Here is an 11798-nt window from a genome sequence, read left to right on the forward strand (position 1 = left end):
AATAATAAAATAAGAGGCAATAATAAAATATGATTACAAGGGAAGTACATGTGTTTTACTCCAAACAAAGAGAGCACCTGCAACTAAAGACACAACACAGAGGGTACTACTTCTGTGCGGCCATTGCCTTAGCTATGCTTACATACAGCTCCTTCCTCGGAGTTACAGCAGCAACCACGCGGTCCCTGTCCGGAAGGCACTGCCGCACAGTCTCGTCCACTGTGTAGTCCCTCGCCCACCGGCATAGCGCCGGGTGCTCCTCATCGATGAGAAGACGCACCCCTGTGACCTCTTCGAACACTCCCATCCAGTGCGTCATCCCTCCTACGGCTATGTCGAGGAACCCGATGGTGTCGCCTCCGAAGAACTTCTTCCCCTCCGGCAGCTGCCTCTCGATGAGCGTCAGGTTCGTCTTCATCTCCCTTGCGGACGCCGCCTGCACCTCACCGTCCGTCCACAAAGCAATCCACATGGAATCCTTGCACTGGGGATATATGACGAATATTTAGAATTGGTTAAAGAACTTATGAAATTCCTGCAAGACTAGAAGTATATGTGTAGCAGTTCACCTCCTTGTACATGAAGGCGGCCCAGAAGCGGGCCATGGCCCTTTCATAGGGGTCAGATGGGAGGAGCGACGGGCCGCTGAAGGCCTCATCGACGTACTCAATGATGTTGAGGGACTCGCAGACGGCCGAACGGTCGCCATGGAGGAGCACGGGGACCTTCTGGTGGAAAGGATTGTGCTTCAGCAACAAGTCACTTTTATTGTTGAGATCTTCTTCGATGAGTTCGTAGGGGACTCCCTTGAGCCTCAGAGCCACCTCGACGCGGTGCACGAACGGGCTGCCGAAGCAACCGATGAGCTTTACTGCCTCAGCCATCGTCGCCGGTACGGTGTGCTTGCTTCAGTTTCTGACTGGAATTTCCTAGGTATATATAGCTCCTGCCGCCTTCATCAGCACGCCAAAGAACAACACACAGAATATATGGCTCGATCGTGTACTCAGGCAGTCGTCTGTACGTTTGCAAGGTTTACTGTCAAGGTTTACGGCTGACTAGCTGAATGCCTGCGCGTTGCTGCGAAATAATAAAACAACATAATATAGACATGTTTGAATAGTAGTTAATTTCCCTTAGGGACATGATTTTGAGTTGACAACATAATTTAAAATAGGAGTATCTAATCCTAGTGCAATTGTATAACATAATCTTCAAAATTTAAATTATCCCACAGTCATGCCATGAATTTAGCTATTATAAAGCCGGTTCATCTAGTTGGAGTGCGCTGATCGTCCTATTGGAACCACAAATATGAAGACAATCAGATCAGGTTAATAGGAACCACAAATATGAAAACAATCAGATCAGGTTAATAGGGATGCTGTAAAGTTCAAACGAAACAATCACCACAAAAGCATACTCGTGACCTAAGGATGTCGACACGACCGCATAAGTTGAATCTGACCATGGCCTTATTGGAATCGCGAACAGAGCTGGTGGAGCGCGTCGACCACCAACAACTCCAGCTATTGTTCCACATCTGTGTTGCACATCGGCGCCCAGCGGATGGTACCGGTCCTAGCCACCGTCGAAGTTCCTAGCCACGCCGATAGAGAGAGAGAAAGGAGGGAGAAGTCCCGCCGTCGAAGTTCACTGTTCGCGCCGGTACAGAAAAAGTAGGGAGAAGCCCCGCCGAAAACGTGCGCCCCTTGGGCGGCGAAGGTGGGCGACGCTCTGAAGCAAGTCGGTCTCCAGCAATCGCCCGGCGAGCGGCCCTGCGTCACCCGAAGTTCTCCCTCCGCCGAGGCGTGCCATCGCTTATCGCTTGGAGCAATCCCTGAGCTGAGTCGTTCTGCCTCGATGTCGAGAAATATTTTATGATTTGCACCAATGTCGATCTGGGGCTTGGATTGAGAAACTCGGTTTATATTAAACTACGATGGGCTGGGGCGAAACTCTTGTCTGCAACAGGTTTAGCCCACATTTAGAAAGGAAGTAGAAAACGTGGAGAAGCGGAACGACGTACGAAACTTTCCTTTAAGGTTTTTTGTTTCTTTCTTTGCTGATTTTCTTCTGTAGCCGGTTTTCCTTTTTTTTTTCCTGTCCTACTATCGTTGGAGCCAGCCAGGGATAATGTTATACTCCCTCCCATTTTATAGTGCCTATAATTTTTTGGCACGGAAATTAGCTGTGGGGGACCCCGGAGGTCAGGGCTAGAGAAACCAAGATATCAAATCTGCCATAAGCCTAACTTAGATCTCTAGGGCTTATAGGGTGAGAATTGACTCTACGACTGAAAGCAAATATATTACAACTCTTAGCAGAGTTAAGATCCAAATTTATTACACGCAGAGGTCACTGACCACAATAAAAAAAGCAACGGAAAGAAAATTATGTTATCTAGATAACAAGACTGCAAAGGGCCTAAGAGGCCATAACATAAGGCGACGTTCCTGCTCATAAGTCCGCCTGAGGAACTCCGAACTACTCGTCGACGTCGAGGTAGAAACCACCATCAGTTGGAAGAACTTCTTCTGAAACAAAGCAGGCAAGGCTGAGTACAGGGACTCAGCAAGACTTAGTACAACCTTTTAGCAAAGCGGGTATGCGAGGCTTTATGTGGAGCTTATTTTGCGGAAAGCTAGTTTTCCTTTATAAACAGGAGGGAGCAGAAGCTCGTCTATTCAAACCATTTTCAAAAGGGGATAAGAGAGCAATAAAAACTCTAGCTCTAAAATCATCATGTTGAATCCACCGAATCTTCATCATCACCTGAACCTATCACCTAGGATCACCCCCTCGACACCCTAAGAAGGGATCCTTATTCACACATAGATATCAAGTTTTACGATTAGGTTCAAGTTGTCTTGTCTATGATCACAGAATCCATCACCAAGTCATCTGTAAATGTGGACACGGTTTTTCGAAAAGATTTACCCTGCAGGGGTGTATAACTTTACCCACACGCGCCGACTGGCTCTTAGTGCCACTAGATTAACACACTTCCTTGGTGTGCCGACAGAGGGTGGTCGACCAAAACCATTCCCTTACTTCGCCTATTCCATGAGTCAAACTAACTGGAGAACTCCGTCATCGTAGGTAGCCATGCTCCGAGGCTGTCCCGGTCATTTTGTGCAGGGGATCCAGTTAAGTGCCTCCAACATCCTTCACCCCGGCCACGCCCTGTATGATGCACTTTGAAAACCTTTTCCACCTTTTCCCCATGCATATGGCAAATGGAACTCGCAAACTAATTGACTCATGGGTAAGCTAGGCAAGTTCGGGTCAAGGGGTTCCCATGGGCTCCGTGTGGTTGTACGCTCAGTCTTGGTTCCGAAGGCAAAAACTCAGGTCCTAGTATTGGCAAGAACGAGTCAAATCACCACATCCCCATGTGGCGGCCCATCCAAGCCTTTAAACATGTTTATTAACATCATCACCGATCTTACCACGTCATCCTATCCAACTAGGTTCATTCGTAGCTCTGATTCATCAACCGGATGGATCAGACTTCAACAGCTAAGCATGGCTAAGCATATCATATATACGGCTCCAGCGATGCGAACGAGCTCAGACCTAGTTTTGCTGGGAGGGGTGGATCAGAAACTTTGGGCTACAAAGATGGAATATGCACACATAGGATATCTACAACTGCCAATAAAACATATTTAAAGCGAATGCACTATGTAAGAACCAGAAGTAAAAGCATTTCGAAACCATATATGAACCAGGTTAGGGCTTGCCTTGTCCCTCCTTGTTTGGGTGCTTCTCTTCGGTGGCGTTGATCTCAGGCTCACGTTCGGTCCCTATCGAAAAGAACCAAATACCGGAAAGGAAGAGCACAATTAAGATATGGCATAATGCAATGCGCATACAATATGATGACATGACATTTTAATGCTTCCAAAGTAGCCCTAGAACTAGATCACCGTATTAATTGGAGTGGAAATGCTCAAACTGTAGCATTCCCATAAACTCCATATTTAAAGAAAGGGTTCGAAAACATCCTTATTGACACAGTATTGTATTTGAGTTAAATATGCATGATTTTGACATAAAGAAATAGAGCTTCTTTTTCTGAACATTTTGGTATCTTATTTGCAATTTTCTGAATTTATATGAATATTCTGCGGATTTTACAAGTTCGCTCATTTTTGGACATTTACTGGACAGAACAACACACGGTAGCTGAATTACTTGAGCTAAACCAGCTTCAAGCCTTTGTAACGACTGCTACACTCAAACTGTTCAGCTTAAAAAGCTACAGGAAAGCTAACGTCTGGAAAGAACAATATATCTGACAGTAGTTGGTTGGTTCTATCTCCCAAACCATGCATTACTAAACTTCTTTCTAGTGGAGTACTACTTCCCTGAACTAGCAGTACACAAATACGACAGTTGGAACTGGGAAAACCTGTGACTATTTAGACTACAGAAATATAGATTAAGATGCAAAGGTTTGGTCTGGATATCACAAGGACTAAAGCTGAAATTAGTTGAACTGATTCCAGTGTGCTTAACTGAAGGTCAGCGACGCAAATAACTGATGATTCATGAAAAGCTCTACTGCCAGCACTAAAATTGTCTCAGCTAACTTTCTTTGGCAGCAATTATTTTGAAACGTATGTGTAGCCAGTATACTGAAACACGGACACTGCAACTAGTGCAAAAGCCAGGCTAACCGGATAGTTTCCTGAGATTTACTTCAAAACCTGGACCTAGGTACTGAACTACAACTAATACTATGAGAATTAACATCTTTCTACTTGTTTGTAGAACCTGAAACAATACATGGTTCAGTTTGGCAAGTATTGGCACAACAGCAAAAGGATTTTCAGTGGAAATGGACATGCTGGAATGATCGATGCTCCCTTCCTCGCTTCCTCTTACAACTTAAACTCTCTATTGTAGTTCTTCTCTTATTTCCTTAATTACTCTTTTCAAATCTGGGCATCCGTTCATCCCAATAGGAAAAACCATACAGCAAGACTGGAACAAGAAAGGAAAGATTGAGAGTCTCACACACAGGCTGTACCTGTTCTGAAAGATAATGAAGAAGAGATCGGAGATGGCCCTGGTCGTTCCTTCTTCTCTCTCCTTGACTCCCCTGATGTCCTCTTTCCTTTCTTCCTTTGGTCCAGCAACTGGTCCGGCGGCTGTCCGACCTTCTCCCTGGACTCCTCTGCTCCCTCGACTAAAATAGATCCTCTCCAAACTAGGTCACAGCCATGGCCCTGGTTCTTGGCTTTCTCCCGAGGCGACGAGGCTGGGTGGATAAGAATGGTCTATGGTATGCTAGGTGCTACGCTGGGAGTAGTAATACTAGTTGGTCACTTCACCTGGAGTCAAGTGCGGTACTCTCTCTTGATATTTTGGATAGCTGGTACTGTAGCTCGTCTCTATCAAACCAACACTACTCCTTGTAATTTAGATCTAGGTACTGGATTTAGTTTCAGCTACAGCTTGTCTTTTTCATACGACTAGGTGACTTCAAAATATTTACACCTTTACAAAAACCAACACATATGTAGTTTATTTTTGTTTATGAGTTAAATTAAATGCAAGCTATGCTCATGAGTGCAAGATCTCTCTTTAATACGAACATTATTTATTAAACAAGTTTGGGATGTTACATTAGCGCAAGAGTATTCTTTACGTAAGACCCCCTGGCTTAATGATTTGAGATCAGAGTAAAATGAGGGAAATCGATAACTTCCCAAATGAACATAACAAATTCCACAAATCTCTCTGGTTGACTCTCCATATATGTGCAGCCAGGTACTACTATTAAGGAAAGAAAAACAATGCTTCCTAAATCTAAGGAATCGTTGAGATCATGCATTAGGAATCTCAATTAATTGTTATCTTTTTGTATGGATATTTTTCATACATGTTGTGTGGGAGCTGACCGGTAGAGGGGGTAATTGAAAAAAGCCAAGCTACAACCTTATATTCTGAAACAAAAATGCCAAAAATCTATAGGCATTATAAAAAGAACGGAGGGAGTATATGACATGGAGCCTCGTGTCGTAGATGGATTGGAGTCTGGGCAGGGATATTTTCACGATCGGGGACAGTAAACCGTACAGGGATTCAAACTCCAGCGACCGTGTACAATGCTAAAAACGTTAGAGCATGTCTAGTAGAGCCCCTAAACCCTTAAATCTGTAAAAATAACCGCTTTTTTTATAGTTTTTGACGAAAAAATCGCAAAGACTAGAGCCCCTAAAACTGTAAAACTGTAAAAAAATTCCCAGGTCCGACCTGGGAATCTATTCTTGGCCTGTACAAAACCGGGTTGGAGAGGGGTTGACCCTCTAAACTGCATTTCCATTTCGTTTCGGGCGGGAGGGAAATTTCCCAATCCCACCCACCCGCCGCCGCCGCCCGTCGCCCCGCCCCCGCCCCGCGCACCGGCCGCGCCGCCATGGACGCCTCCCCCGCCCCGCCCGTGCCGCCCGTGGCCGCGCCGCCGACGGCCCCCGGCCCGCCGCCCGCCCCGCCGCCCGTCGCTCCCGCCCCCGCCCCGCACCGGCCGCCCACCCGCACGTCGCCGCCGTGGTCGCTGCGACCCACGTCGGCGCGAAGCGGCGGCGTGCGGGGCATCACCTCGTGCCGGCCGTCGCCCCCGCACCGGCCGTCGCTCCCGCCCCCGCACCGGCCGCACCACCCGCACCTCCCCGGGCACGGGCGAAGGTGCCCTCCGGTGGTCCTCGTGCTGCCAAGGCCAAGGCGGCTTCCTCCCCGGCGCCGAGGAAGGCCGTGGCCAAGAGGAGGGCCCCGGCGAAGCAGCCAGTGGCCGCCGCCGTGCCGCCCGCCCCGGCCGCCCCGGAGGTGTTCGACGAAATGGCCACCCCGGCCGCCGCCGTGCCGCCCGCCCCGGCCGCCGTGTCCTTCATGGACATGCTCAATGAGGTGGAGGTGGACATCAACGCTCCACCGCTTGATCCCTTAAGTCCGCAATGCTTGACATGGATGATCCGGATGTTGAGGAGAGGAACTTGAACAAGCCCGAGGGAACCAAGAAGGCCAAGCTTAGGGTGAAGATGGAAGGAGAGGCGGCTAGCCTAAGGGAGAAGATGGATCATATGATGAAGGCAAGAGAGGCTTTGGCAACCAAGGCGTTGGAGACAAAGCTTCTCATCACCGAGCAAAAGAAGGTGGTCAAGCTTGCACACATTGAAGCAAAGCGTGAGGAGGCAGCCCGCAAGGCCGACTTGGAGGAGAGGATGCATCCATGATTATGTGATGTAAAAACTACTAAACCATGCATCCATGATTATTACTTTTGTAGTATGTTTGATGATTCATTGTGTTTTTGTGTCATATTGTGATGAATATGTGACAGGTTTAGAGGTTGGGGTTGAGGCAAAGAATAGAACCCCTAAACCCAAGTTGGGTTTTAGGGGTTCTATTCTTTGCCCCTGTTTTTCAACCTGTAAATGTGTCCAAAACTTGCAAATCTCGGCCTGTAAATCCTAGAAAACTTTTACAGTTTTAAGGGTTCTACTAGACATGCTCTTACTTCCTATTCGATGGAAAAAAAGAGTGGAATCAGTTTGGGATATCTGTATCTACAGAGCACGACGGACGGATGACAGATCCGGTTTTCTTGACCTAGCCTACAAAGAAGGGAAGCAAACTTTTTGACGTACTAAAGATTTTAATTTAATTCGTTTTTTTTTACGAATGAAAATTTATTTCGATTTTTTTGACCTACCAACACCACCTATCCGTAACTTATTAGTAGAGATTATATAATTTTATATCTACTAGGACAAGTTCATCCATGGCTGAAAGCTACCAGGGTTTTTGGCAGCTACATAAAACAATTGTTCCTTCGTTAGCAAGTGATGAGGTTCTATTATCCCCAGCAAACACAGCAGCAGCAGATTTTCTGCTGGACGAGAGCTGCTGCAGGGAGGAACCCGCTCCCGTCGCCCCCCCGAGGATGGCCGGGGCGCCGCCGCCTCCAAGTCCAGGCGTCCCTCTCCTCCCCCTTCCCTCGTCACCGCCGCCGGCGGGAGCCGCCGGGCAAAGCCCGAGCGGTGCTGGCGGCGGCGGCCTCCCTCTCTCCCGCTCGTGGTGGCGACCCGACGGAGCGGGCTCGTCCCTACGGCGGCGGAAGGCGCCGGCTCCGGCCGGGCCTGGTCCCCTAGGGCCGGGTGCGGGGATCTCTCTCCCGTGCGCTTTGGCGGCTCGTCAGGGCGGGCTCGCCCTGGCCCCTGGCGCTGCTCCGGCCGTGGGTGGCTGTGGGGTTGACGGCAGCTGCGTGGTGGTTCTCCTGCGCCGCGCCGCCTGGTCCTTCGGCGGCTTGGTCGCCTAGGGTTGGCCTGCGGCAGCGGGATCTAGGCTTGTGGGACCAGATCTGGGCCTGCCAGGGCCTGGCGGCCATGGATGCTCCTGGTGGCTCCTCCACTGCCTTGTGGATCTGCTCCTGGCAGGCCTGGACCCGGCGACCTGGTTCGCTGCCGTCGGAGTCCTGCTTTCTCAGGGTTCTCCAACGGTTGGATATCGCTTGGGGGTGAGGTCCTTACTGGCTATCCGGGATGGGTCCCTGGGTCGGCGCATACTTGCCGGGTTGGCAGCGTGCCCAGTACTGTTGCTGCTCCAACGGCGGTAGTCTGGTTTCCCTCCGATCAGTTTGGTCGTACTAGTGCAGGTGCTGGCGGGGGGATGGTGAGGTCGCTGGTTGCCACCGTTCTAGTGTCGTTGACATCTAGATCTGGGTCTAGCCGGGCATTGCCAGCCAGCGTGTGCTTTCACCCTGCGGATGAACCTAGTCGGGGCTAGTCCATAGTGCGGCAGTGGTTGGGGGCGCGGCAGTGATTACTGTGATGTCTACTCTACGCCCTCGCGATGGCGACCAAAATTTCGATCGGGTTTGTACCTCAGCGAAAACTGCACATGGTGGTGGCCTGTGCCGGTGATGACGGCACCTGCGGGTGTCGCTCTCTTGTTGAAGGCGTCCCGATGATGTCTCTCCTATTCGAAGTGATGGACTGTCTCCCTCCGCCCCAATCTGCCCTCTTAGGGTCCTCACTTTGTGCAAGCTTCTCTAGTAGTGTCTTGTGGTTCACCATGTGACCTCGTGTTGGTGTCGCAGCCCTTCTCGCAGCGTCGGTCTGGCTGCTTTTACACGGTCTGCTGCGGTAGCTTTTACACGGTCTGCTGCGGTAGCTTTTACACGGCTTTGCTAGGGTGGCGTCTGGTCGTAGCTCTTGCCGGTGTGCTTATCCCAATGCCAGGGGAAGATGTTGTGTTCTGGGGCTGGACCTAGCCCAAGCTCCAGAGGTGGTGGCTCTCGGGTCTGGGTGAAAACTTTGCAGGACCTTGTCTCTGCCGACAACGATGACGCATGCTTGCGCCATTCACCTTCATCGAGGGGTCGCCACAAGACCTCCCTCCTTTGGTTCCTCAAGCTCTACTAGGTGGCCGGCCCGTCGTTGAGTTCCATGTGGGTTGCAGTCTTGGTGCGGTGGAGGTTGTGTTGGTGTGGACATGGTCGTGATTGCTCCGGTGCCGTAGAAGACAAGGCTCCCTCCTCATGGTTCAAGCTGGTGCTTCGGCTCGATGTTATCTGTGTTGTCTTCTGTGTGGGTTTCTTTATGCGTTTGGCGCGTGTGTGTTGTAACTTCTGCTGTAACTCCTAGCCGGTTGATGGTTTCGTTAATTCAAAGCCGGACTCATTTCGAGCCTTCCATCTATGTTAGCAAGTGATGACGTGATATGCATGCGTCTCACTCTACCAGCTATAGAAAACAGTTGTTCAAAGCGTTGATGGGCGATGCACGTTTCTTTTATGTTTCTTCGCTTGGGAACTTGGGAAACACGAAAATGTAAGTATCCATTATTCTCCGCTTCCTGTTACTTTATTTTAGTATCACCACTTTAAATTCCTGCCCTCATTTCTTACTTGAGGGCATCTACAACGTAATATCTATATCGGTTTAACTTACTTTTCAGTTGAGTCCTACACCTATCATGATTTGTGCACTTGAGTTGTAAGTTTGGTTGTAAGTGAGATTTTTTTAGTTGAAGTGAGGTTGCAACTTTAAAAAAGGCCTCAGAACCATTAGATTTTCTTCGTACTAATTGTGTGAAATTCAATGACATCATTTGGCTGAGACTAAGTTAGTTCTCTATGTATATTGACCCCTATGTATATTGACACCAATCCCGATAAATGTGGCCACTCTCAATAACATCCAAAAAAATCCAGCTCTAGCAGAATGACTCCAATCCCTAATTTATTTAGAATTTTTTTTTTCGAGAAGGCGAATTGTCGGGCCTCTACATCGATTTAGAACCTCCTAAACACATTACCCTTTCCCCCACCAAGTTGGGATTCACAAAACAAACTCCCACAATTTCCCATATTGTGCAAAGTTTGCAATACCACAGAATATTGCGTTAAACTAAGCGTGTGCGAAAAGGGATTAACACACATGAACAATTATTACTAATCATTTGAGATCATCAAGAAACACACAGGTCCCAAATGACGCTTGCAAAGCTCTTGCACAAACAACAACAGGTTTTGTTTGCCATGGTTGGGAAACGGTGTTACCGGTTTTCGAAATACCATGGAAAACGGCCGTGATAGCACCTAAGATTTGTCAAACAAATTTATAAATTCATCTAAAATTTATCATAAAATCTTTTAAAGTTTGAGCAACTTATATAAATACCGGCAAATTCCGGTCCCGTAAAAAGCTTTTTCATTTTGGTAACCGGAATAACCGGGTTTTTTTCGAGAGAAGGTAGAGAAAAGAAACTGCCACCAACAAGTTACATAGGGTCGATGATCCTATATTGCAAGATGTAGCAGTACAATTTTTTTTTTGACTTGAGCAGTACACAATTTGGCACGAGCACGACACTAGCTACTCTTGCGCGTGTGGCACCGCAGGTTTGGCTAGACCTACGTATAGCTCCTTCCTCGCCGTGAGGGTGGCAACGAGGTGGCCCCTCTCTGGCAGGCACCGCCTCACGGTCTCATCTGCCATGTAGTCCCTTACCCACCGGCACAACGCCGGGTGCTTCTCCTCGGTGAGCAGGGGCACACCGGCAACCTCCTCGAACACTCCCAACCATAGAGTGATCCCACCGATGGCTATGTCGAGGTAACCGATGGTGTTGCCTCCAAAGAACCTCTTCCCCTCCGGCAACTGTCTTTCTAGGAGTGTTAGGTTATCCTTCACCGTTTCCGCTGGCTCGCTATGCGCGTGGCCGGCGATCATCCAGATCAGCGCCCCCCACATAGACATCGAGCACTGCATATGTATGTACAGCAAAGTCAACAGAAAATTAAGTGCACATCCTTGGTGAAAGTTTCCAGTTTCGTAAGTCAGTCAGTCAATCATGCAGAAATTCACCTTCTCGTCGACAAATCGAGCCCAGAAACGGGCCATTGCCCGGCCGTGCGAGTCGGCCGGCAGCAGCGGCGGGCCTTCAAATGTCTCGTCGATGTACTCGACGATGACGAGCGACTCGCAGATGGCAGGCCGGTCCCCGTGGAGCAGCACCGGGACCTTCTCATTAGCAGGGTTGTGCGTGAACAGAAGCTCGCTCTTGTCGTCGAGGTCTTCCAGGATGAGCTCGTAGGGGACTCCCTTGAGCCGCAGGGCCACCTCGGCGCGGTGCACGTACGGGCTGCCCAGGGAGCCGAGGAGCTTCACCGGCTCAGACATCTTTGGCGTGGGTTCTCCGAGCTACCTCCGCCTGCTGGATGCATTCGTCCTGATCTTAAACCGAATGTTAGTTCCTATTGCACGCGGGTGATTTGGGACAAA

General features: G+C 49.1%; 3 protein-coding genes across 3 annotated transcripts; all 3 read right to left on the minus strand.

The window, feature by feature from the left end:
• Positions 1-884, minus strand: LOC124667199 (glutathione transferase GST 23-like). The gene is made up of 2 exons (XM_047204512.1): positions 570-884; positions 1-484 (listed from the first exon to the last, which is right to left on the minus strand). The coding sequence occupies exons 1-2, from the start codon at positions 882-884 to the stop codon at positions 107-109; spliced, it is 693 nt and encodes a 230-aa protein (XP_047060468.1). The 3' UTR covers positions 1-106.
• A 10-nt stretch (positions 885-894) lies between these two features.
• LOC124662366 (rRNA 2'-O-methyltransferase fibrillarin-like) lies at positions 895-6609 on the minus strand. The gene is made up of 4 exons (XM_047200213.1): positions 6439-6609; positions 5039-5288; positions 3747-3809; positions 895-1080 (listed from the first exon to the last, which is right to left on the minus strand). Exons 1-4 carry the CDS (start codon positions 6607-6609, stop codon positions 1049-1051), a joined length of 516 nt encoding a protein of 171 aa, XP_047056169.1. The 3' UTR covers positions 895-1048.
• Positions 6610-10889: 4280 nt separating this feature from the next.
• LOC124662367 (glutathione transferase GST 23-like) lies at positions 10890-11696 on the minus strand. Its single transcript, XM_047200214.1, has 2 exons — positions 11382-11696; positions 10890-11279 (listed from the first exon to the last, which is right to left on the minus strand). The coding sequence occupies exons 1-2, from the start codon at positions 11694-11696 to the stop codon at positions 10890-10892; spliced, it is 705 nt and encodes a 234-aa protein (XP_047056170.1).
• Positions 11697-11798: the final 102 nt, after the last annotated feature.

Source organism: Lolium rigidum, chromosome 6 (assembly GCF_022539505.1).
Source record: "Lolium rigidum isolate FL_2022 chromosome 6, APGP_CSIRO_Lrig_0.1, whole genome shotgun sequence".
Classification (NCBI taxonomy): Eukaryota; Viridiplantae; Streptophyta; class Magnoliopsida; order Poales; family Poaceae; genus Lolium; species Lolium rigidum.

Excerpts from the sequence above, each read along its gene's own strand:
- LOC124662367 (XM_047200214.1), bottom strand. The coding sequence starts at position 11,696 with ATGTCTGAGCCGGTGAAGCTCCTCGGCTCCCTGGGCAGCCCGTACGTG. Across the intron at positions 11,280-11,381 it reads CTCGATTTGTCGACGAGAAG|TGCTCGATGTCTATGTGGGG; the intron begins GTGAATTTCTGC and ends ATACATATGCAG.
- LOC124667199 (XM_047204512.1), bottom strand. The coding sequence starts at position 884 with ATGGCTGAGGCAGTAAAGCTCATCGGTTGCTTCGGCAGCCCGTTCGTG. Across the intron at positions 485-569 it reads CCGCCTTCATGTACAAGGAG|TGCAAGGATTCCATGTGGAT; the intron begins GTGAACTGCTAC and ends ATATATCCCCAG.
- LOC124662366 (XM_047200213.1), bottom strand. The coding sequence starts at position 6,609 with ATGCCCCGCACGCCGCCGCTTCGCGCCGACGTGGGTCGCAGCGACCAC. Across the intron at positions 5,289-6,438 it reads GCACGGGCGGGGCGGGGGAG|ACCATTCTTATCCACCCAGC; the intron begins GCGTCCATGGCG and ends AGCATACCATAG. Across the intron at positions 1,081-3,746 it reads CCCAAACAAGGAGGGACAAG|CAACGCGCAGGCATTCAGCT; the intron begins GCAAGCCCTAAC and ends ATTATTTCGCAG.